Raw genomic sequence first — 27366 nt, forward strand, 5'->3', positions numbered from 1 at the left:
TTTAGAATAGTTTCTTAGGTCTTTATAAAAGCTTGGCAACCCTTATTTAGAGAAAGGTCATGTTCTACTTGATATTGGATTTGATAACTGATATATGTGGGTGTTCTGCATGGCTCATCAGTGCAACCACGGTACACCACTGGCAAGGATAATGGCAGGGATGGCAGGGATGGCTGGTAGTAGTGGAGGGGTGGTGGTAATGGTGGCAGTGTTGGTGGTAGTGGTGGTAGGGATGCTGGTAATGGTGGCAGGGGTGATGGTAATGGTGGCAGGGGTGATGGTAATGGTAGCAGGGGTGGTGGTAATGGCGGCAGTGTTGGTGGTAGTGGTGGTAGGGATGCTGGTAATGGAGGCAGGGGTGATGGTAATGGTAGCAGGGGTGATGGTAATGGTGGCAGGGATGCAGGTAGTAGTGACACGAATGGTCGTAATGGTGGCAGGGATGATGATGGTGGCAGTGTTGGTGGTAATGGTGGCAGTGTTGGTGGTAATGGCAGTGTTGGTGGTAATGGTAGCAGGGTGGCTGAGAGGGGTGACAAGGATGGTGGTAGAGGTGTGTGTGTGTGTGCGCGCACGCATACGTTGTACAGATTAATCAATGTAATTTAATTTACTAAATGTCAGAATATTACATCTCCACTGCAAATGATTAATCAAGAACATAGTTGCAATTCAATTACTTACAATCATAATAACAATATAAATATAATAACTACCCTAACAATTAGAAACACCTACATTAATTCATTCTCCACACTCAATAATATTAAATCACCTATTGACAATATTCGACACTTTTTTTTTTTATTCATTTGTCTCTAAAGAAATTCGTACAATGAGGTTTTTCACTACCAAAGGGCCTATTGCTATGTGTTGGTGCGCTTTAACACAGGCATAAGCGGTCCACGAATAAGCTCCTCCTACACTCTCACACATAAAGCCTTTATATTGAAAATTTGCTGAACAGTTGATATCAAAGGTCAAGTGAAGGATGAAACGAGGATGGTCGTTTCTGGATTGTACCTGATATCAAGTGAATAATTGCTAGGTGTGTTTATTTACATTTCGTTTTATATTCCTCAGACAGACAGACAGACAGACAGATAAAAATAACAACAAACGAAACAACTAAAGACACAAACGAACAACAAAAACATAACAAAAATACAACGAAAAAAAATCAGAACAAAAAAAGACTCACTTGGCAGGTACAGAGGAGCCGCTGCCGTAGACTGAGGAAGGTTATTTAATATAAAAAAAAGGTAAATGTTTACGTCGCTCCACATGGCGTCAAACAGATAGGGGGAACGACCCTTTTAAGCCACCCACCCGCGTTGACTCACAAAGCTTAGAATCAGACAAGGGGGAGGGGGGAAAGGGGGAAGGGGGAAGGAGGGAGAGGTTCGGACCTTTGAGTTGTGAGGTGCAAGAGAGATAGATAAAAGAGAAGAAGAGAAACAGAGAGTAAGACTGGAGATGGGAAAAAGAGAGAGGGAATGGAGATAGAAACAGAGAAAGAAAATTAAATGAGAAAGAGGCATAAACATAGAGAAACAGGCAAAATGAACAGAAAAAGAGAGACAAAAAACAGACAGAGATTTGTATTAATTGGAATATCGTCAAGCAATAGGAGGGAGCGACAAAACATACCCTGGAAATGAATAATTCTTGTGTTGGTGGTGCGTGTTGGTGGTGAGTGTTGGTGGTGCGTGTTGGTGGTGCGTGTTGGTGGTGCGTGTTGGTGGTGCGTGTTGGTGGTGCGTGTTGGTGGTGTGTGATGTGTGTTGTGTGTTGGTGGAGTGTGTTGGTGGTGCGTGTTGGTGATGTGTGTTATGTGTGTTAGTGGTGCGTGTTGGTGGATCCGTGTTGGTGATGTGTGTTTGTGATGTGTGTTGGTGATGTATTTTATGTGAGGTTGGTGGTGAGCGTTTGGTGGTAGTTGGCAGGGGAAGTGGTGGTGACAAGGTTTTATATGAACACTGAAACTAAATAATGTATATAATGCTGATGATGCTTCTGATGATTATGATGAAAATAATAATGATAATTGCCTTGAAAGTGATGTTTTTAATTAATAATGTAATTAATTTGTCTTGTGATAAAGATAACGATAACGATGATGATAATAATGACAAATATAATAATTCAGAATATGCATCACACATAGGGTCCTTTAAGCCTATGCACACAATTTATCGTATCATTACTTCAAAGTGAAAGTGGGTCCCATAGGCATGATGGCCCGTTAGGGGTAGTGTGGATACAGCACACTGTATACTAAGCCTTTGGTTCTCAAGGAGGCAACGTGGCCAGTACTGCATTTTCCCAACTTGTAAAATCGGGTACCCATTTACACCTGGAAGGACTAAGAGTGCCCCGGGGATAGAACCAGCTATCCTTAAGAGGCAAACACCATGTCCACTCGATCCACTATTAATTGATTCCCTCACAAACACCTGGACTTCGGTGACCTGTATCTGTTGTACCCAGCCAACACTTCCTGCCTCGTAAACATGATGGGAATTAATATACTTTTTACTTTTTGACGTAAAATCAGGTGTGTTTGGCTAATTAACTTATTGATCGACAGGTAATATTTTTCATATACCCGAAAACTTAAATCTTGGGAGAAAAAAAATTATATACTGTATATATATATATATATATATATATATATATATATATATATATATATATATATGGGCAGCACTGCGAGAAATAATGTGAGAAAATCTTGTTAGTAAATATTGGATGTAATATCACAACAGCTGGCCGGGGACGGCTGTGTAGGAACCAGTGATATTATGTGTGTGTGTGTGCGCTTGCTTGTGTTGGCGTCTTTGATAGTTTGTACCTGCGCTTGTATTTTCCTTTATGAAACTGTGTACTGTGTTTAAAAACATTCGTGTCCGTGTATTTATTGTTCCGTGAACACCATGCATATTGTACTGTTTTGTAAAATTTGTTTGTATACATGCCTTTGTAACAAGCGTTTGCGCAAAGTTTATTCTATATATACATATACACACACGAACATGTGTGTGTGTGTGTGTGTGTGTGTGTGTGCGTATCACTTTACTGTTGAGCAATTAATTATAATTGGAACATTCCAGTTACTTTAAGTTACCTTTGGTAAATTATACTAACCCCGCTTCGGCTAAGACGCTTCATCAAAGCCACTTAGTTTTTGATAAACAAACAGAAATACACAAGCTCAGAAATATAGCCTTTACTGATGATTCCTCCCAAAAATCTGTGTTAATGCCATTTATTAACATACACCAGAGATGAAATACGAGACAAAAAATTTAATCTTTCTTCCTCCTTCCGTTGAATGAATACATAATTTATTTCAAGACTTTACAAGCAATGAAGACTGTTTGTCACCGTTCAGAGTGAAAATGTAACTTTTTCTTGATAATGAATAGAAGCAAATCTGCTCCCTAAACCTTTGCTTTGTAGTGCTTCAGTCACATTGTAAAAATTTGGAGGGAAGATTTTTCTGTCTATAAAGGACAAAGACTAGACAAAAACCGGCAGATTTGTGTTCGGAAGGCGAGTGACCGGTTTCAGAATGCGAGACTTACATGCTGCAGTGTGTAGTAAGCATCTCGTCTCCTGTCACTGCTGACTTGTGGAACGTTTGGTTAATATGATAATTTTCTTGTATTATTTCACCTTTAAAAATTATTGTAGAGACTTAAATAGCAATTACTTAATAATAAGTGCATTTGAAACCAGTAATTATGCCGTGAATGGTTAAAAATTTACAAATGCACAAGGCAGATCATTCACATTCTCATTAAAATAAGTAGGGTCTCAAAGAACGTGAGAGTTACGTTCCTGGAGTCTGGCGTAAGAACGAATTTCGCGTACATTCGGTTCCCTCCTGTACAGATAGTATACGTAAAACACGTTTTCTATACTAAAGGAATCCGACCCAGGGTAAACACGGCGTGAACTCCCAGAAAATATGTACCCTGTACAGTATAGAAACTGTTTAAATTATCAATAAAAATACATAAATATTATAAATATAAATTTTATAAAATAAAAATAAAAAATGAGTTTGAGTACCTCAGTTTCATGATGTTTGATGACTCGACTGACTCGTTCATATGAAACCAACGCGCAACTTCAGTTAGATGCACCACTCCTTAATAAGTCCAATACGTTGAATTTTCTCCGATAAAGATGGTGCCAGAAGCTAGCAAGAGATGTTGGGTGGGTAAATCTGATTCCAAGCAAAAGACGCTGAAGCTAACGAGAGTTGGATCGCACAAGAGCAAGTCTCACACCAAAAGGTGGATCAGGGGGTCAACCGCTGAGTGGGTTGTGTACTCTGGATATGCGTACAGTACTTTGAGACCCTACTTATTTATTCACTGTGTTGGTTAAGACGGTCAGTATTCATTGTAAGTCACATGGGTACAAATCTCTCACGTCATAATTCTAAATAATAATAATAATAATAATAATAATAATAAAAATAATAATAATAATAATAATAAGAGGCATTTTTTAATACTACAACTCTTAAAGTAAACAAAACCATATTTTAAAACCATATGTTGCAGTGCATATACAGTATCAATATCATCATGTGTAGACTTGCCTCTGTGTTAATTAAAGTAAATACACTTGAGGGTATTAGGTTACTCTCAGTACATTATATTGTTGTGCAGAGAACTTATTAAAAAATATATATATATATAAACAAAAGGTCGAGGAATAAATCACAATGCAGATCAGGTTGACTTGTTGAAAGACTCGCTTCATGTTTGATATAATACGAGACTATTGTTTACGCTGTTCTTTATTCTTTAGTAATATGTCTATGGGGGTACACGCAGCCCTATCGAGGAAGGGAGGAATTATCTACCTCATGTTGTCAGATCATCGACTTTGAGGATCTTAAGTAGATTAATATCAGACTCGGCTGCACACACAACAGTATTACGAACTTCTTTAAGGAGTTATTCTCTTTCTTTGATGGAATGAGCGTCCAACAGATCTCCTTCGCGGTTTCGTGGTTTATTGTGAGATCAGTGAAGTGGAAAGGCAGACTGGTTTTCATGACCTTTATATCCTACAACACACACAATCCACCACCACCACCACTAATAATAATAATAATAATAATAATAATAATAATAATGTAGCTGTTTAATGTGTAAAAGCTGTCTCCAAAACAACACCCAAGGTTGAAGAGCGCTACAACCGACAGTAAGGAAATAACTCTGGAAGGCCGGACAACTCTCCAACTGCACTGGCTAACAGTTACCCTAGAATGCAACCAGACATCCGATTTACATGCAGGCTCCCTATTACTGCTGAAATGACAATAGATAAAAGGCCCAAAGATAGTTGTCCATAGTTACACTCAAAACGGGATCGAATTCGGGACTACTCATTGGCGAGGCGAGTATGCAGTCTCCCACAAACTTAGCAGCCATCTACCACTATCTCCAACACAACAACCCTCAACCACCATCTCCCACCACACACAACCCTCTACCACTATCTCCACACAACAACCCTCAACCACCATCTCCCACAACACACACAACCCTCTACCACTATCTCCAACACAACAACCCTCAACCACCATCTCAACCCTCTACCACTATCTCATCTCCCACAACACACACAACCCTCTACCACTATCTCCAACACAACAACCCTCAACCACCACACAAACAATCTCAAACACCATCTCCCACCCTCTACCACTATCTCCAACACAACAACCCTCAACCACCATCTCCCACAACACACACAACCCTCTACCACTATCTCCAACACAACAACCCTCAACCACCATCTCCCACAACACACACAACCCTCTACCACTATCTCCAACACAACAACCCTCAACCACCATCTCCCACAACCCTCTACCACTATCTCCAACACAACAACCCTCAACCACCATCTCCCACAACACACACAACCCTCTACCACTATCTCCAACAACAACCCTCAACCTCCATCTCCCACAACACAAAGTCTCCACGGCGATCTTGTAGATAGGGGTTAAGGCATTCTTCATCAACAATGCCTCCACCAAAAGGAGAAATAAACGTGGTCAGCATAATAGGAACAGATCACAGCAGTGTTATGATGACCCCAGAAAGAAAGAACTTACCGTGTAAATCTATAGTCAAGCAGACTGGTGAGGGTTAAAAACAACTCAGAACACCTCAAATGCTGAGACTTTCAAACTTCCCTCGTTGCAGTCCGGGAGCGCGCGAATGAACTTAAGACAAAATGCATGGGAAAAATATGTCAACAGCCTGAACCAATACACTCCCCTTAGCAAAGTCTGGAAAGACATAAACTCAATCAGAGGTAAACACAGTCGACACGTCTCCCATCAAAACCCGCTACAAAAATCGAATGAGATAATAACAAAGTGGGTTAATGTCTCTAGCTATAACATGTTATCAACTAACACTTGAGAACTCCTTGAGATGAAGTCTGTAGAGAGAAGTTATCTCATTACCTTTATGCTGGGCAAACAACACGATGAGTGTGATGTTCCCGTCCACCTATGATCGAATTGAACCTTTAGCTAAACCCGTGTCCAACTGTGAGAATGTTGAACAAAATCTAGCACCCGAAAAAATGTAAGCAGAAAAGACTTTGTTGATGATTTTGAAGCAAGTAGACAAGTGCAAACAGGCAATAGTCAATCCATTGTTTACCATGAGATGTATCAAATAAAAAATGGATATGGATAATGCAACAAGATCACTAGATTACTAGATGTAACCGCTAGAGTGGCTAGACTAAGGTTAGGATATAAGTACCTCTGGCAGTAGGCCTATGCCTCTCAGGCCGATGTAAACAAAACTAAATGTAAAGTTTGCGGCCAGACATAGACACACACATTCCAACAAAACGTTTTAGACTGTGAAAAAATAGAACCTTAAAGGAACAGATCCAAGCACACTAAGTATGCAATGGCACAGTACCTTATATCTGATGTTAACATAGCTGATATACTGAAGCTGTATCCACACTTCGCATCTAATACCTAATAAAAATTATATATACAGACCTAAACGAACAATGTACTGGAAATACTCTGCAACACTAAATGCCATAATATCATGACCACTAGGGTCTGATAAACACCCTTTGCACCACAATAAACTACCAGCTGTCCGCGGCAAAATTAAGAAATTAAGTTCCTAACATCACAACACTGCTACACGGCTACCATATAGCAACTACGAGCCAATGACATTCTACTTTGTAACCTATATTAAAACTATTACCATGAAAGAAACGTTTGCACTCAGAGATAGAGTTGGAATTCTTATTTAGCATCCTTATTCTGGTTACTAATACGAGGTTACTTATTGGACCATTCCGGGAGTTTTAAACGATGTAAACAAACAGACATACCATGTACTTAAATATTACCGAACACTTTAAAAATTTACCCGGTAATACTTTATAAGTTTTGTGCGGGGTAACGAGCAACATAAGAAACTTTAACAGAAAAAAAAGAATTCCCTAGAGAATCCCTAAAAATGGGGTAGTGGTCAATTTATACCAAACCTAACTTAAAGACCCCAAGGATCCAAACCTAACTACACTCATAAATCAAGATACATGACTTATCTAAGCTAATTTATCACTTAAAATGAGAGAAAATAAAAAGAAACCCTAACCTATCATCACATAGTTAACTTGGTAGTTGTGAAACGCGAGGACAGGAAACACGGGTTGGCACTGACTACATTCACGTAAAAAAGTATAAGAAAAAAACCCGTCATATTAGCCACTTTGCATTAAATATTCCATACACAAAATCTCCCCAAACGTGGTATTGTACTTACTGTAGTGACTCGGAGACCATGACGACGATGGGCGTCCCGAGAAATGACCACTGAGTTCACACGTAACAGATTGTATGCAATAAATTTTCACTTCCTTTCTGCAGAAGTTTTTTTTTCACAATAAAAGTCTTCACTGTTATTGTTATGTAACAAGCAATAACTGTTAATAAATGTAAGACAATCAGAGGCCTAGTCACTACACCAGGAAAATAAGTAAGGCTCCCGCGAACATGAAAATTTGGTCCGAAAATGTCAATTATGACTCATTTTTCTTCATAATAGTTGGTATCAGACTTAGTCAACACAATCACAGCCATTAACTAAACTTTACAATCTTTTAGAGTAACAATTCTTGACCACAGCTTTTCACTATAGTTATATAAAGGAGATTTTCTGCTCCTATTGACCAGTGAAGAACATTTCGGAGTAACAGTCACAGACGATTGACTTCCGTTGACTGGAAAATAAATTCAAATTATTTATGAATTTTGTCAGTAGGGTCAACTTCTTGAGAACAAGTGTTGACGCTGATTTGTAAGTCATTGCCAAGTACTCATTTTAAGATATTCAACCAGCGCCATCTATTGAGTGATATATCAACCATAATTGGAAATAACCCGATATCAATTCAATTCAATTTCAATTGCTTATTCCTTGATAGAGGAAGCGGGATCCTAGTGATGTCACTAGGTACCCCTGTACAATGACACCAGAAGCATCTGGCAAGTGTGACAAGTATATACAGTATAAATATTATAAAGGGGCTTACTAAAGCCTAAGGAAGGAAGGATATTCCTTTAACACATAATCAATATTATTTACAAAATATCTGGCCAGTATGGGGAGGATCATCGCGTCTCCGTCAGGGGGTCGTGGAGTGGTGGTCCAGCAGGCGTCACGGAAGCGTTGTGTGTGGGGACATCTTAGGAGGTAGTGGATAAGGGTGCTGCTGTCGGGTCTTCTGCATAATGCACATGAGCGTTGCTCAGGGGATGCGGGGATACCAATCTCCCAAGCAAAGTCATACCCAATGATGATACGGGCAGCAATCACGTCATCTTGACCCCTGAACTTAATTTTAAGATGAACGTTTTCTTTCATTTAATCAGACTCAATATGTGGGGTAACTCCCTTGTTATTCACACTTAGTTGTTTTTCCCTAATATTTCCCCAATATGTCGCAAGTTATTTGAAGTGTGAGTTCGGTCTGTTGTTTTCCAAGTTTAGTTCACTGATTTCTTTTCTCTGTTATGAGTCTCTTTTTTCGATTGGGATTTCCTTCCTTTCAATGACTCACTCTGGGACCGCCGTCATTATGTAATAGCGGTGAGCCCACTCAAGGGTGGAAAATGGCAGTAATACATTGATTATTATTATTATTATTATTATTACAGATCTGTTGTCGTATTCTTAAATTTATTCACTAACTTCCAATATTCCTAAGCTGATACGACTCGGTATGTTATGCATTTATCCCCTCACAGTTTCTGTCTTTCACCTATTCAGTCAACTGCAGTTATTGCTAGTCAGTATTTTTTGTTAGTTAAATGAGTTCACTTTCATTTCATCTATTTCTCGTTGCTTGAAGTTTCATTTTACCTTTGTAAACCAAAAAGTTGTCAATTTATCAAATAAAATTGATTTTTCAACTTCAGTTCTGGTAAACCCGGGCAGTCCTCTAGCCCCTGGTCGCTTTGACGTACAGTATGAGTTCACGACCGATTTCATGCCGGCCAGCACGCGAAAACACCTCAGTGCCAAAATCCCTTTCAACAGAGCTCGGACAGACACTTCCGCCTGGCAATACGCTTACCTGCTAGTGGTGGTGGCTGACCTGATGATGGACATTTCTTTTTTTTTTCATGTTTATAATCTTCAATAGCAAAACTTTTTTCTCTTTTTACTTTCCACGAAATGGTGTTATTTATTAGATTTATTACTATTTTTATATATAATTGTTTCTGGTGATTTTATTTATGTGAGTTTTGATTATACTTGTTTTTGTTTATATGTTTTACCGACGTTAACTAAATATACGACGATTGTTAGCCCGGAGTTACTTCCTCGAGTTCTCACGTCACTCCAGACTTGGTGGTTCCTGGCCCATCCCTCACACACCCTACACCACTCATAGTCTACATCACCCTCACAAACCCTCTCTCTACGTCTGTGGCCAGACAAGCTTGAAACTCTACGTCCTCTAAGATGTGGTGATATTAAAGTTGAGTCAAGCAGTGAGACCAGAGTAAGGACACACACACACACGCCACACGCACACACACTTGTCTCTCTCCCCTGGAAGCGCTACACAACCACTACAGGTCCCAGCCTTTAACTATCCAGTCACCAGATACCCCGTACATATTTTATTCCTTATATTCACAGACTTGTAGTCCCGAGCTCATTATACTTACAAATAATCAAAATAGAAATGTAACACACACACTGTACACACACGCATTCACGCTGAAGGTCATTTCATTCAAATGAAGTGCATAAATTCAGAGTATGTTCATGAACGACTTATAAACTTTACCAACAAGTTATGAAATAATTTACGAACCGGACATGTGTAACTAACAAACTGTGAATTAAAAAAAACATATTGCATTATTATTGAATATAAAAACAACATCAGGTCGATATTTTAGAGTCAGCTGCTTAACAAATATAGTAATAATCTTACCCGTGTAATCAGTAGAAGACAGTAGTGTTTTACAAGACTGATCAATACAATCTACCAGGGAGAAGCTTGGGGTAACCTTTGGGGGAATAATAAAATAATGTGTTATAACAAGTTAGTAAAACAATATATACCTTATATAACTAATTTTACAGATTTTAAATATGAATAAAGGACAATATAATCTGTCACATGAGGAATGTTACATCACGCAGGAGGTGAGTGTTGATAAGAGTCCTTCGCTCTTTCAGGTGAGGTAGAATGGTTCCTGGGGTGACGAGTCGGCACCAGAGCGTCACAGTAACACTGGGTGGCTACTGACACTGCGATGAACCAGGGAGGACCTGAAATGTTGACTGCTGAGGGACAAAGCGGTAGGCACAGGGCGGAGGTGGAGAGCTGGAACGTGAAGCAGAGAGAATTACCAAGGTGCAGCAGCGGATTCAGGTATACTATTAATACTAAGACGTTGGATCACCTCAACATTAGTTCCTTTCCCCCACAGCTTATTCCACTTGAAGATTAGATTAGTTTAGGCTAAGGTAGGCTAGATTAAGTTAGGATAGCGTTAGGGTGGTTCATCTTAAGGTGAAATACGCTGGGAGGGGCGAATCTTGAGGTAATCCAAGATGTTTTCCGAGGTGGTGGTGGTACACAGAATTAATCCCTATGAGGGCATGTATGTACAAACCTCGACATATTAGGAGGAGAAGAAGGAACACTGTAGGTAATGAGATGATGTCAAGGGGCTACGAGGCAAAATATTTGTTACTGCGGGTGTTACCTGGTCACTCTGTTACATTCTCAGTTGTAATGTGACGCGTCCCTTAGGGAAATGGTAGCACCACCTGGCATGTTTACTTCGCACGCCACCTACCATCGAGGCTGCCCATTACCACAACACGCCATGCCATCTATCAGCCGTATTCTTCATTACCGGGAACTCCTTACGCGTGCAAGAAGTTGTATGAAAAAGAAAAGTAATAACACACACACACACACACAGTCCTACTCACCCGCGATGTTCCTCATCTCTAAGATTAGTAAACTTTTTTGAAGCAATTTTTCTGATGCCAACCAAAACTCTTGGAAAAAATGCACCTTATAGCTGACAGTAATAACTAAAATCAAGGATACTGACCCACTGCTACAGCAAATACTCCCCAACGTGATAAAACATATCCATTCCAACATGTATCGCAATATGCTAAAAACTTATGGGTGTCTAAGTCAGTGGTAACAAAAACAAAACAAATATTCTTAACAAAAATATGAAGAGTAATAAGATGGCAACAGCTCCTACAACAAGAACAGGTCATGTACTATTTGACGTCATAAATTCTGCTTTAGGTGATTATTTTTAACCTCAGTTGAGCAATGTATTTCCTGTGGTGTTCCGGGTAGCGTAGAGGGGAGGGGGGAGGGAAGGGAGAGGAAGCGGGGGGAGGGAGGTGTGGAAGGGGAGAGGGTAGAGTAGGAGGGGGGAGGAAGAAAAGGGATGGGGAAGGGGTGGAAGGGGGTGGATAGGAGAAGGGATGGGGAAGGGAAAGGGATGGGTGAAAGGGGTTGGGGAAAAGGTGGAGTGGAATGGAAGGGAGAGGGGCTGGGGTAGGAGATGGGGAAGAAATAATACAACTAAATTATTGTTTAATTAATAAGAATAACAACGTGGCTAACTTATATGTGATTTTTTGTTATGAATATTTTTTATTATTAAATAGAAAAAAACAACTACAATGTAGATATAAGCTAATAATTTAACTTTTTTTTTCTTAACATTTGTCGTATTTCATTTAACAGCGATTTACCCCCTCATTGTGACGAAACAATGTGGAACAGAAGAAACTTTCACTTGAATAGTTAGTAATTACTTCGATCAATGTGTCATATTTCTCAAGGCAGGACGAAGCGATTGAAAATCTAATTGGTGTTGGAAGTCCATTAACAATTGAGGGGTATAGCTGAAAGAATTAAAACATTGTCAGGCTAATTTATTTATATCCAGGAGTGATCTGTTAACTCCTTTATTAACACAAGTAATACACGATTAGAATAGGTTAGGATAGGATAGGATAGGATAGGTTAGTTTAGGTTAGGTTATTATAATAAGGAGGTTAAAATATCGCTGGTGAAGGAATGAAACACCGCAAATAATGGAGGTGTTACCAGTGTGTATGAGAACAGGGAAAACTAGTCAGGCCACCTTCTTAATATGCACACTGGGACACTACCATTATACCCTGTTGTTGCACCATTGTACTTTTCTAAATTATTTCACTCGTCTTTCTATAACAGGAGACAAGCTCACTACATTTCGTTCCTTGTGCCGTAAGTAGATTACAAAATTTCCCCAAGCCACGTATGTTCTCAACAAGGTTCTTTCCATGTTGGTATAGGCAGCGTGGGGGTGGGTAGGTTCCGTTCTTCACACTGGGGACTCTTGTTTTAACTATCCTAAAATTTGTGTCTGTGGACGTGGGTTGAGTTGTCCTGTTTAGTTTAGAATTAATGACACTATTGACGTTCTAAATGTTTCTTTTGTCCGATTATGATTATTGTTTTTGTGTTTATAATGGTTAACCCTCTCTTGGCTTCAGTTTTCCTTCCTGACCGTATGACCCAGGTGATGACCAGCAAATCAAAATTAAGACGAAGAGCTCCAGCTGCTTTCAATTATCTCATTGCTTTCATTCAGTTGCTACGATATGATAACTTACCCCAGATCCTAATAGCAATTAAATGTTAATTCCTCCTATGATAACAACTCCGGGTATAGTTTGTAAATCGCTCAGTAGATGGTGGTGTTTGAATATTTATAAATGAGTACTTGGTAACTATTCAGCCTACGGCGTTGATTGTTACTCTCAATAGGTTGCAAATTTTGGTATATATCAACATTATCTCTCTCAAAAGAACAATAGTGAAATATTGTGCTTAAGAATTGTTGCTCTAAACGCCTGTGTTGACTAAGGCTGATATAAACTATTTGGGAGAGTATTGTATTGATATTTTCGGACCAAAGTGACGTATATTAACTGGAGCTTGAACTGGCTTGACATTTTTTTTTTAATCTTCGTCGTTTTTTACTCGTATGCCAATAGTTCCTAAAGCTCCTCTAACTTCTCTACCCAGTTACATAATAACAGTGAAGTGTTGTACAAAGTGCGTAAAAAAAACTTTGAAAGAAGGAAAGATACAGACAATGAAGTCTGTTTAAAATGTGTTTCATTAACTCGGTGATATTCTTCCCAGGATCAACAACGTTAACGTCTCTGAGTTGGTGAAGAGAAACAGATTATTGTGGTACTTCGGGCCAATTGCAAGATCAGCCGTGGTGTGTACCATGCTCTAGTAGCCCCATGGTTGTTGTGCAAGAAGCGTTTTGGGCTGAAAAAAAAATGTGCAATTCGTTATTGGAACGTGGGAAAATTTCATAGTACTCGTACTCCCGCCCGTTGATCACTACGATGGAACTATTATTGAAACCAAAAGAAAGAAAATTGATTTGGATGCACATAAAATGTATAAGTCTACAAAGGAATAATATTTGTGTATAAACAATGCTACCAGCCTCTACTTGTCTCATCGCCGTTTATATCCTCCAAATTCGCCTAACCATCATAAAAGGTAAGCCTTTAAGATAACTAATACAACTCATTTATGTGTAGAAATGTATTGAAATCAAATAAAGCTAAAAAAAAGTCGTAAATGGTCTATTTGAAGAGTGGTGAGAACAGCTTCCTCTGGGATGGTGAATGACGTCCTTATCAGAATTAATATCGACCCAATTTTCGTAATGAGGGCAATTAATAACCGTTCAGCACTACCAAAATAATTATTTCCTTAGTATAAATACTTAGTAGCCTAAATTTCATATTTTAATAAGTCCAAATATACCAGGTAAGTAGTGTCAGGTAACTTCCCAGGCATGTTTCATTTGTGTATCAGTTTAACCACAATTGGTACTAATAAGATAAATTCAGTGACCTAAATTCATGTTTATATTTTTTTATTCCCTTAGTGACTTTTCGGGCAACAGTTGGAGTGGTGATATTAATTAACTTTGACATTGACAGTGGTAGAATCAAATGTAGACATATTGGCTTTGTATGTCCATGATTTCAACAAAAATGAATAAGTCCTTCCAAAGTAAATAGAATTGATGATATTATTATCTTTTTGGCCATCCAGCGAATTTAATGATTTTAAGTTGGTCGATTTTTACCAGTTAAGTTAAGTTACAGTAGATTAGTTAAGTTGGGTTAGGTTAGGTTAGGTTAGGTTAGGTTTGGTTACATTGAAATTATGTTTTTTTCAAATGCCAAGTAGGTGGATGACCTTTACAAAAATTTTACACATTGATTATGAGTAGATCAAAATCATTAGTTTTGTTTTTTTACAAATTCATACTCCGTAAAGTTCAAATGACAATCACTTCATGATAGATGTTTCACCCTGTACACTAAAGCTACTTTATGTAAGAGGAAAAAGTTGGCACCAAAATGTTTTGTTTAATACCCAAAGAAGTCATTGATGATAATATTTAATAACAATATTTCAGGTATTACATACTACAATTTCATCTTAAAACTCCTTCTATCTTACCTAACCCACCTTGCTGCTCCACTCAATTATAGCTAGAAGTAATAATTGTAGAAAGTAATCACAGGTAAGACTCCCTTTACCTTTAATTGGTTTATTATTACAATTCTTGGATATTCAAAGATAATGAAATAATGAATCTTCAATGAATGTGATATACATTCTAATGATTACAACAGAAATATGTCAGACTTGACTAACTGTAACCAGAAATTAACATAGGTGAATTTGTCCTTAATCCAACCTTTAAAATATGAAAGACAGTATACTTTATTTTATGATAGTTAAGTCAGTTTCCAGTTAGGTTAAGCTAGGTAGGTTAGGTTAACATTTTGATGTAGATCATTAAAATTTTAAAGGGCTTATAATTTTTGTTCTTTGAATTTCTCCAAATAAAGGGATCAAAGTTTTGGAAATACCATAACAATATACAGTACATTAGAAAACAATCAATTTTTTTAGTGTGTTGCATATCAAACCAAACAAATTTGAGTTTCCATTGGAATTTTTTATTTATTTTTTTTTAACAAACAAAATTACCCACAATATGTAGATGTTGGAAACTTATAAATATTAACCCTCATAAATAAAGATGTTTCAGAATTCGCAAATTTAACTAACACAATATTAATGACTTTATTTTCACTTACAGGTAGAGATACAGCTGACTATTCACCTTCCACCAATACTGAAGAAATAAATCTTGGTATCATGATTGATGGGGAATTTTTCTGGTTCCAGGGAAGATTTTGGAATATGCTACCTAACCTAACCTCGGAACTGGTTCCCAGACTCCGAACAGAAAAATTTGGAGACTTTCCGTAAAATCCCCAAATTACTCATAGACCAGAAAAAAATGCAGTTTCCGGAATTTTCTGAAAATATGCCTTGGAGAAATCAGAACATACTGTATGTCTTAATTATTATTATTATTTTTACACTCTGCATACATACTGTACATGGATATTACGTATTAATATATTTGTGAAATTTGTGGATGATTTTTCTTTTATAATACTTTACTCTTGATCATCCATATATTATATCATATCCTGCTATATTCTGACATAAGCATTATCATTGTATTCTCATCCTTATTATTATTACAGTTTATATTAAACATTAAAAAATTCAGGAATAATTTGCAATTCTGTATCCTGTATTCAGGATATTTTTAAACCAGTTAATTATCATCTTGTTTTATGTTTAACATTATTAGCCTCTGATTAGTTGGTAGAATTTCATGACTATACCTACTGTATATGGGTTCCATGACATTTGCTCACAAGATGAACCTAATCTAACCTAACCTAACATGTCTTCATTTCCATAATAGTTGAGTATATGCCTTGTAAACAAATGTCTGTGCACTAACTATATGAAGACTCTGGTGAGGATCCATATACAGTATTTACCTGGAATATCTTTCCAAATAAAAGACCAATTAAACAGCCGATACTTTCTCCAACTGCTGGTTTTGTCCATGTCATTAGCATATTGTAAACATTTTTACTCCTGACATTGGGAAAGTGTTCATCTCTTGCTTTTTTGAAAGGGTATTTATTTCATTACTATAATCAGGTGGGGACAAGTAGGAAACATTATCTCAAGTTTCATATCTTGCAGATAGCTGTCCTTTATACTTGCATAATATGAAAGTAAAAATTTTTGGTACAAAGATAATTTCCTGTTTGATAGAAAACTAACAGTTATGGTGATATTTTTTCAAGGTTTTATCCTAATTCATCTGTACAGTGAGTTCATCACTGCCATAACAAAATTATAATAGCTAATACTGTACTTTGTTATATTCTACTGACTTCATCTACAGAACAGGCCATAGTTCTCTTTATTACACTCACCCAACCCCAAGTTCATGAAAAATTTATAACTTTATTGTTAAATTTAATAAGGATAAAGAAGAAAGAAACGGATATTGCACTCAATTCCTACGTTTTTATGGTTGTCACAGGCTTTATTTACCTATATTCACTGTAATCAAAGAAAATAGGAAAATGAGGGGCACCTAAGCTTGGGATTCAATTTTTTTATGCTCGTAAATCGTGAAGCAAGAGTAAATGTTTCGTGCCACTGACAACGCTTTGAGGGTGCAAGCGTACCAACCCCCAAGTCTTCCGCCAGTTGGTACACCTGACTACACTACGATGACCTAGTAACAACAAACGACGGTTGGTTACCACCATGGCCCATCTTGAAATATCACAACATTTGTGCTCCGTTGTATTACGACCGCCGGGATACCACAGCATGATGTACACCACGGCTGATCTTGCAATTGGCCCTTTATAGGAGACGCTGCAAAAACTAAAGAGGTGAGTGATTTTTGTCGATTGAGGATTTGATATTTGTATGTGTTGAAATAGAAGTTGGGAATGCTGAACAAGTTTAGTTTTACGTAAGAAACGGCTAGTTGGTCGTGGCTAAAAAAAAGCTTTACATATCCACAATAATTACACTGATTGTTTTTGTAATTTATTCGCTTTTACTAAGTACGTACTGTCAGTGAAGACCGATGTTGAAACAATGCAACATCGCCAGTCATGATACGGGCAGTTCCCAAACTACCCAACAACGTTTAGTCAGGAGAGGGAGGGAGGAGTGGTTAGAGTTTGTCCGATTGCTTGGCTTTCACTTGCCTTGGCTCCGGGAACCACTGTACAGGGGTAGGGGAGCAATTAGTGCCTCTGATGGTCATACTGCCTATATATGTTTATATAAGGATGTAGAGGGATTTTTTTTTACGTTTCCGTCGCAAATTTCTATTTCACAAGGATTTTAAGTTCACTCAAGAATTAAAATTTTGAGTAATTATTGACGACTGATCCACCGGCGATTTAGCATAGTAAACAATTATAAAAACGCACCATTTTCACTGTTTTATAGAGGACACTCATAGTTTGTGCAATTTTTTTACCCAACTCAACCCTAACCTAACCTTAACCCTTGTTTGAACCCAACCTTAACCTAATCCTAGCCTTAACATTAACCCTAATCTAACCTTAACCAACCTAACCAAACGAAGTATTTGCACAAAAAATATTACTTTATTGATACTCGCCTCTGAAAATAAAGAAACTAAACACACCAAAACAAATAACTTTTCGGCAGGTCAGGCGTCAATATTAACCCTAGCCAATCAGCGTTGCTCTAGGTGTCACGTGACTGTCTAGCCAATCAGCGTTGCTCTCGGTGTCACGTGACTGTCTAGCCAATCAGCGTTGCTCTCGGTGTCACGTGATACTACGGCCTATCCTCAGTTTCGAATTGTAGTTAGCTAATGGTAAGGTGGCTTCTCTTTGCACTGGTGTTCTATCTCAGCTTGGCAAACCATTCATCGTGTGTTTGAAAACGAAGTTGCTGCCATTAACATTTTTAAGGCTCGTGGTATTCTGCCAACCTCTGTGAAGTACTACAGGCGTTCATACTCAAAATATAGAACGACTGTGCAACAATAAAAAAATTATTTGTTAGCCTTTGTTAATACAGGCAAAATATGTCTACACTAAAGCTTACGTAAGACCGAATCTGTTCCTCTATGTATACTGATGTGTTTGTCTCGCATTCATTTTAGTTTGTTTATTTAATGGGAATAGGTGAAATATTTATACCAAACATTCTCATACCAGATGGTCATAAATTTAAACAACCAAAATATCGTATTTTCATGCTCGGGGAAACACCTGGTGAGTGTAAGGCAAAACATGGTATAGAGGTGACCATCTTTTAAAGGTAGACTATAGAGTGTAGGCTGGCGTTTTACCCAAGTTACCAGTACGATATATATATATATATATATATATATATATATATATATATATATATATATATATATATATATATATATATATATATATATACACCAACATGCGTGTAGCCATTCCCATTGTTGTAATTTAGAACACAATATACATTGTGTGTGTGTGTATATAGACGTTCCAGAAACAAAATCTTTACCCCTGGCTCTTACCCCATCACCTATAGGGAATTATTCTTGTCATCAGTGGTCGTAATGTTGATGTTATTATTTTAGGATCATTTGAAGATTAGGCCCTCCCCTCCAGCTTATTTCACCTGATGATTAAACACCCTAACCTAGATTAGGTTAAGTGTAGTTAGGTTAGTTTGAGGTTAGTTTAGGTTAGTTTTAGGGTGGTTAATCTTAAGTTGAAGTAGGCCTGGGTGCCCTTTCTTCACGTGATACTAATGTACCAATACACTTCGACAATTAAGATGTTTAGTGGCAGCCATCTCGACATCCTACACGCTACGGCTGGTCTATCACTTAATGAGACGCTTCCCGATATTGGTTTCGTGTATGTGTTGATTTATTGTGTTTCCCTGAAGGTTAATGTGAGAGAGAGAGAGAGAGGTTGGAACAAACAGAATGATTAGTAAAGCAAACATGTATTCAAACGTAACATCCAATGAAGAGAATCGTATACTGTATAGAGAAAGCATGAAAAAAAAGACTCGCGCGCACACACACACACACACACGCACACACACACGCACGCACACACGCGCACGCACACACACACACACGCACGCACGCTCGCACGCACGCACGCACACGCACGCACGCGTACGTTCGGATCTGTTCTCTCCCACACACCCGGAAATGAACGTTCTCAAGACATTATTACGACGCGAGCAGACAAACGGCCGACACTCCCCCCACACATTTCACTCGCCTCTGTGCAATACCTAAATTACCTAATTTCCCTAAATTTCCCAGGGGAGTTGACCAAAGCGGGCGTTTACCTAGCAGTACATCCTGGGCGCTAAAATGAATATACACCGATGTTTGTGCAGATTTTAACACACTCGTTTGATTTATTGTAATAATTACATTCAGTTTAAAAAGGTAGTGAGATGTTTATACCTTATTTTACATGTTGTAACGTATGATGGGGCTTCACCTGTTGATTAATGAAGACAACGTGACCTAAATATTATGTTAATTTGGTATTTCCATATTTTTTTATACATCAAGTGAGACAGCGCTTTTTTTCGGAGATAATTTAATTAAACATGAAATATCGCTTTTGTTTATAGGTTAATGAGACAGTTGGATCTTTTTATAGCGCTTTTATTAGTCGTTTAACAAGTACAACATATCATTATCTAATAGCCGGGGGGCGTGACCAGGTTCAGCAATGGCGTATATAGTGTACTGAGGGAGGGATGTAAAAAACCGCTCCAATAATGTTTCCGCTATATGTTAATATTGCCGTCACTGATTTCCCGACTTTCCGACACTCCAATTTGCCGACTCTCCGACTCAAATTCCCGACTTTCCTACTTCCCGACTCTCATCTTCCGAACATTTCGACTTCCCGGCATGCTGACTTCTCGACTCCCGACATTCCGACTTCCGAACTCTCGACTTCCTGACTTTTCAACTCGAAGTCCCGTCTCTCGACTTCCCGATTTCCGACTTTCAGACTTCCCGGCTCTCGACTTCCCAACATTCCGACTTCCCAATATCCATACTTCCTAACTCTCTACATCCCGACTCCTGACTTCCCGACGTTGAATTGAATTGAAATTATGAATGTAGGGGTCATAAGAATACTCGAAGGCATTATCTTTATTCATGACAAAAATACAAAAAAAGGTTAAGTTGATCAGTTTTTACCTCACTCAGTGGGTTCAAGAGTATGGTAGAGTGTGAGATAAAAAGATGGTATGGCGTTTTATGTGAGATCAGGACAGCATCTACCCAGGCACCATCACTGTATCTACCCAGGCACCATCACTGTATCTACCTAGACACAAACACTGTATCTACCTAGGCACTAACACTGTATCTACCCAGGCACCATCACTGTATCTACCTAGGCACAAACACTGTATCTACCTAGGCACAAACACTGTATCTACCTAGGCACCAACACTATCTACACAGGCACCATCACTATTTACCCAGGCACCAACACTATCTACCCAGGCACCACCATTGTATCTACCTTGGCACCACCATTGTATCTACCTTGGCACCACCATTGTATCTACCTAGGCACAAACACTGTATCTACCTAGGCACCAACACTATCTACCTAGGCACAAACACTGTATCTACCTAAGCATCAACACTATCTACACAGGCACCATCACTATCTACCTAGGCACAAACACTGTATCTACCTAAGCATCAACACTATCTACACAGGTACCATCACTATCTACCTAGGCACCAACACTGTATCTACCTAGGCACCAACACTGCTACTACTACTTTGCTGTCACTCGGAATCGAGTATGACGATCATCCAGTTATGATACAATGGTATGAGTTATTAGGGATGTCACCTAGGTTGGTGAGTTTTGAAGTGACTAAAGAGGCCGATGTGGGACCGGCAGAGTTCGTTCACATTCGTTGCGGCTTTTTGGCGTTGTCGCTTGTCTGCCTCGGTTTGCAGTCGGGCTAACTCGAAAGTATTGACACCATCTTGTGTGGTGCTCCTCCAAGCGTTACGATGTGAAGTAATCGACTTCCAGGTGAGTGGGTCGATTTGGCACTTTCAGGTTTGTCTTAAGACTATCCTTATACCTTTTCAATTTCCAGCCGGCGTAACGTTTACTATTCGTTAGGTGACTGTAAAGTAGCTGCTTTTGCAGTCTACTGTCGTCCATGCGGGTAACATTGCCAGTCCAAATTAGTTGTTCATGGATAATAGTAGCCTCAATGCTCCTGCAGTTGGTGTCAGCAAGAATACCGGCATTTGTTCTCTTGTTTTCCCAGCGAACACGGAGGATGGAACGTAGACTGCGGTGGTGAAAGTTTTCAAGTGTCTTGAGGTGCCTCCTGTATGTGACCCATGTCTCGTTACCATATAGCAGGGTGGGGAGGACCACTGCTCGATATACGTGCAGCTTTGTAGATAATTTCAGCTCCCTACAACTGAAGACACGGTTTCGGAGTCTGCCAAAGTCTTGAGATGCACATCTGATCCGAAGCTGAATTTCTTCATCGATGTCTGCGGTGGTGGACAGGTGGGAGCTGAGATACCGAAAGCAGAGAGGGTAGTACCGTTAAGCTGGATAGATGGTGGAGATGTGTCTGAACCAGGGGCAGGTTGAAAGAGAATCCGAGTCCTTCGTACATTCACCTCAAGGCCGAAGTGTCCATACGCATCTGTGTAGGTGTTCGGGATCTTCTGTAGGTCGTGTTCAGTGTGAGAAACAAGGGTGATGTCGTCTGCAACTGAAGTTCAGTTATGGAAGCTGCCGACACCTTTGCTCTTGCCTGGAGTCGGATACATTGGCAATGGCACGAGTAAGGAAGGCAGCCAAGAAAATTGAAGAGAGAGTTGGTGCCAGTACACACCCTTGTTTGACCCCTGTTTGGATGGGGAAGAACTCAGACTGGGTGCCGTTGTGCAGGACACTGCCGTTCATGCCATCGTGGAATTGCCTCACAATGGCGTCGAATTCTGGTGGGGAGTCAAAACGGCTGAGGGTTCACCAGAGGGCTTCCCTGTTGACCGAGTCGAAGGCCTTGGTTAGGTCGATGAAAGCCATGTACATACAGGTCACGACGCTGTTCTCTACACTTTTCCTGTATTTGGCAGGCAGCAAAGATCATGTCAGTGGTGCCATGTGATGGTCTAAAACCACATTGAGATTCTAGGAGGAAGTTTTCCGCCTCAGGAAGAAGTCTGTTTAGGAGGATTCGGGCGATAATCTTGCCAGTTACAGACAGCAGCGAGATCCCACGGTAGTTGCCACGGTCCGACCGGTCTCCCTTGTTCTTATAAATATTGACAATGGAGGTATCTTTAAGAGCTGTGGGAATTTCCTCTTTTTCCAATTTATTCTCCAGGAGAGAGTGGAGACGGCTGTTAAGCAGAGGTCCTCCTACTTTATACACCTCAGCTGGGATTCTATCAGACCCTGAGGCTTTGTTATTTTTCATTAGTTTGATGGCAGTAGCTACCTCATCCAGGGATGGTGGATAGCTGAGGGTGGGTCAGCTCTGGATGCTGAGGGACCTTCTGGGTAGTTAGGACATCCACATCGGTGTTTCGGTTGAGCATTGAATGGTAGTGCTCTTTCCAGTGCTGAAGGAGGCCCTCATCGTCTTTAATTATGAAGTTAACTTTGGATGAGCGTGGGAGGGCTGCTCCACGTGTGATTTGTCCATAAAATGTTTTAGTGGAATTAAAAAATTCGCGCATCTTGTGTTGTTCTGGAAATTTTTGTGTTTCACATGCTTTATTTTTGAACTAGTCGTTCTTTAGATTGCGAAGTTCGCGCTGGGCCGCCGCTTTCTTTTTGCGGAAGGTATCAGCTTTGGTCCGAGACTGAGGGTTGTTTTGCCAGTCAGTAAAAACAGCACGTTTATCATCGATGAGTTCATTGATTGCCGGATCATTTTCATCAAACCATCCTGGTGTATTATTCTTTCGATCTGGCCGAGGGTTTCTCTGCAGGTTTTTGTCATGACAGTGTTGAGAATATTCCATTCGACACTGGGATTCGCGTTGTTTGCTGTTGGGTTGTTTATCAGCCCTTGTTCGAGCTGCTCTCTCTCTCACACACACACAGACGCACTCGCACACGGGGGGATCAATAAGTGAACGGTGGTAACATTGTAGTATTCCTGTCAGGTACTGAATACAAACTCTCTCCTTCCTTAGATCAATACCTTCATGTGATATAAACTGTAACATTACACAAGAGCCGCCGTATTTATTCAGCTGGAGTGATGTTTACTTCAATAATATAATATGTAAGGTTGTTGGTCTTGTGAGTGGAAGTGTACACATCCATCGATCACCGCGGCCGGACTGAGCAGCTCTGAAGGAGATTTTTTCTGCTGAGGAATTTTCTTTATATATAATTGCGTATATATTTACTATACCTGTGTGTGTATGTAATAATAGTAATAATAATTAACGGTTTATTAAAAGAGCATGGCAGCCGGAAGGCTGAAAATATACAGTTGCATAATTGGGGAATGGGTCTCTTGATTTACAAATAATATACATTGCAAAAAGGTAAGATTGTCTATGAGTGAATACACTGGTTGATTACAAGTTATTGATAATTTTTACAATGGTTGGGACTGGGCTGTTCTTATAGCGATCAGTACGTGCTCGTATTTGCTGGATGCGGTTGTGGTGTTGAACAGCAATTCTCGGACGAGGGATCTCGGGTGGTAGTAGGAGCTGGTGTTGAGGATGGTGCAGAAGCTTCTCACCAAATTTGCAGATGACGGCGCAGTGATTGTCAGAGAGCCGAGAGGGTCAATGTGTTGAGCGCTTCTTGATATGTGGAGTAGGAATGGGAGAATAATCTTGCATGCCCTCTTTTGCACTCTTTCTAGGTGTTAACGTTGTGTGGCATTTAGGGAGGAAGACCAGTTTGGGGAGGCATTGTTGGGCTTGGGAAGTATGAATGTTGAGTAAATACTGAGGAGCTCGGGCGCAGGAACTCCGAGGGACTGAGTCGGTGGAGGAGGTGGTGACGGAAACTGGAGGATTTGACAACTTCACTGACGTGTGTTTTCCAATTTAGTTTGTTGTCTATGGTGACGCCGAGGAGCTTAGTGGAGTCTACAACCTGGAGTATGTTGGGGCCTAAAGTAATGGAAGGGGGTGGGACAACGTCGGAGGAGAGGTTAATGTGCATAACTATGATCTTGGTATGGTTGATGGTGACGTGGTTGTTGGTGGCCCAATTTTGGAGACTGTTCAATAAATCCTGGAGGGCGGTGTAGTCGGGAGCCGAGTTGTTGACACTGCTCCGATTGGTGGAGTCTTTGACATATTTCCAGCGAGCAGGGGTTTCTCTTAGGGCATCATTAATAAGCATAAGGAAGCAGAGCGGTCCCATCTTGGAGCCTTGGGGGACGCCACAGGTGAGTGATTGAAAAGTGGAGACAGCCCCTCGGAAGCGTACGGCTTGGTGTCGGTCACTTGGAAGTCTGTAAGCCATGGTATAAGACTTCTTCGAAACCCGAGGTCGATAGCTTTGTTGATGATTAAATTGTGGTCGACTAGGTCAAATGCTTTGGTGAAGTCAATGAAGGCGACAGCCACAGACGTTTTTCGCTTTCCAGATGGCGGTGTATGTAGTCGAGAAAGCTGACAAGACAGTGAGGGGTGGAGGAAGTTTTCATATTACCAAATTGCTGAGGATCTATGGCGCCTGCAATATCAGCATAAGCCCAGTCAAACACGAAACTTTCACAGATTAAGCTGGGTATTGGGGTGAATGCAATGGGTCGTAGCTCATTTGAGGATTGTGGACAGATTGTCTTTGGCACTGGTGACACACATGAAGTCTTCCAGTCAGCTGGGCATCTTTCTTGACTGAGGGAAGCATTGATGATGGAGCAGAGGGGTTTAGCTAGTTCCGGGGAGAACTCCCTGTAGAGTTTCATTGGCAAGTCAATGGGGGTGGTGGAACGCTTTAACTTCAGTTCGTCCAGACGTTTTGCTACTTCAAATTCTTCTAAGTCAGTGGGTAAGCACAGAGACTGGTTGTGTCAAGCCGGGGGAGCGTCTGGCATATAGTTGCGAAATGGTTGTTTGATTGCTCAGGTGCGTCAACATTAGCAACATGGCTAAGGAAGGGGAGGGGTTGTGTCTTATTGTTTAGTCCACAGAGTTCTTTAAGCTTACCATACCACTGACTGATGTTGGTCTGCTTCATGTGTTGCAACTTGGTTGGGTAGTGAGACATCTTTGCAGTGCGTATTTCGCGGAAGACTTGGTTGCGAAGGGACCTGTAGTGGTTGTGGTCATTGAGATGAAAGGCGCTGTGTCTCTGCTGCATAAGTCTTTTGATCAGAGGTGTGATCCAGGGCTAGCCAGCTGGGTGTGATCTGACGGACTTCTTGGGGAAGAAGTGGTGGTAAGCTTCCGTGGTGGTGTTGGTATAATTTATCCATTGGTGTCCACGTCATCCACACTAAGTACTTCAGTCCAGGGATGGTGAACTATCCACTGCCCGAAGAGACGCACTGCAGAGTCAGTAATCGGCCTGTAGGTCTTGGATGTAGGGTCTCTGCACTTGGGTGGTAGTGGCAGCTGGAGGCCAGGGCACTGATAGGTGTGTGCTACACCTGATAGGAGGCATTGGTTGAGGTGGTTGGTACTGGCCCGCTAAGTCAGTTAAGATAAGGTCGAGGGTATTTTGACCGCGTGTGGGGAAGTTCACAACTTGTGATAGTAGTAGCTGGTCCTGGATATCAGTGGTGTCAATTTCGTTATAATCCCCGCATAATACTAGCTTGGCACATGGGTACCTAACTCTGAGGTGATTGATAAGAGTGTCTCTGGTGAGTGAGCGAGGCATACCACACAGATTATGATAGCAGTGTGGCGTGGGTGGGCCCATGGCACAACACGTACCCAAAATGCCTCCACATCTGCTGGGACTTGAACATCCAGGCGTGACGGGCATAGTTCATCTTGACAGAAGAGGGCAACGCCCCCTCCGCGTCCATGTACACGAAGGTGATGAAAGAGTTGATATCCCTCAACATGACACGTTTCAGGAACAATTTGCCAAGTTTCATATATGGCAACGACGTTGGCAGCGACTGATCGGACTGTGGTTGCCAGTTCGTCAAATTTATAAGATAAGGAAGTGACGTTGGAGAGTAGTAGAGACGGGAGATCATACCATTGGGAGATCATACCATTTTCGTGGAACTTCAGTGTGATGGTACGGTCTGTCAGGGGTGGGTTTCTCTGGTTTCCTAGTGGAGGTTATGGTCCTAATGGGCTTTTGTTTATGATGGTCTTGTCTACGGGCTGCGCGCATGGAATATGTTCAGTGACTTGAGTCGCGCGATAACACTGCCATCATGATAACCGTTCCCACGCTTTAGAAGGTACAGAGAGCGTCGGGAGTAAGTAATTGGTGACCATTTGTTGATATCTGTTGTTGTGGACGGACGGAAGTGTTTGTCTGCGGTGGCCATAAACTTGCTGGTGGCGCCTTGAGGGCCACTGACACTGGTAGACATCTGTTAATATTTGTCTAGTCGTAAACAACGCGAGTCCTTGTCTCTGGCACTTAAGGATCGCCGACACAGCATCCATGATACATGTAAACACCGCGGTGGTCCTTGTCACTGGCACTTTGAAGGTGACCGACAAAGTGCCCACGGCCTGGTATTACACTGCTGTGTTTTTCCTTGGAATAGAGTATCGGATCACTGTTTGGTAACCAATCATTGCACTGATCACTTGA

General features: G+C 40.3%; 1 protein-coding gene across 1 annotated transcript in view; it reads left to right on the top strand.

Annotated features, from left to right (window-relative positions):
• The first annotated feature begins 6528 nt into the window (after nt 1–6528).
• The window catches only part of LOC121857676 (splicing factor 3A subunit 2-like), a 52124-nt gene continuing 31286 nt past the window's right edge, over nt 6529–27366 (top strand). Inside the window, exon 1 of the mRNA XM_042353738.1 lies at nt 6529–6629. Coding sequence (XP_042209672.1) covers nt 6529–6629 — 101 coding nt within the window. The remainder of the gene's footprint in view (nt 6630–27366) is intronic.

The sequence above is a fragment of the Homarus americanus genome, unplaced genomic scaffold (genome assembly GCF_018991925.1).
Source record: "Homarus americanus isolate GMGI-L3 unplaced genomic scaffold, GMGI_Hamer_2.0 scaffold16712, whole genome shotgun sequence".
NCBI classification, from domain to species: Eukaryota; Metazoa; Arthropoda; class Malacostraca; order Decapoda; family Nephropidae; genus Homarus; species Homarus americanus.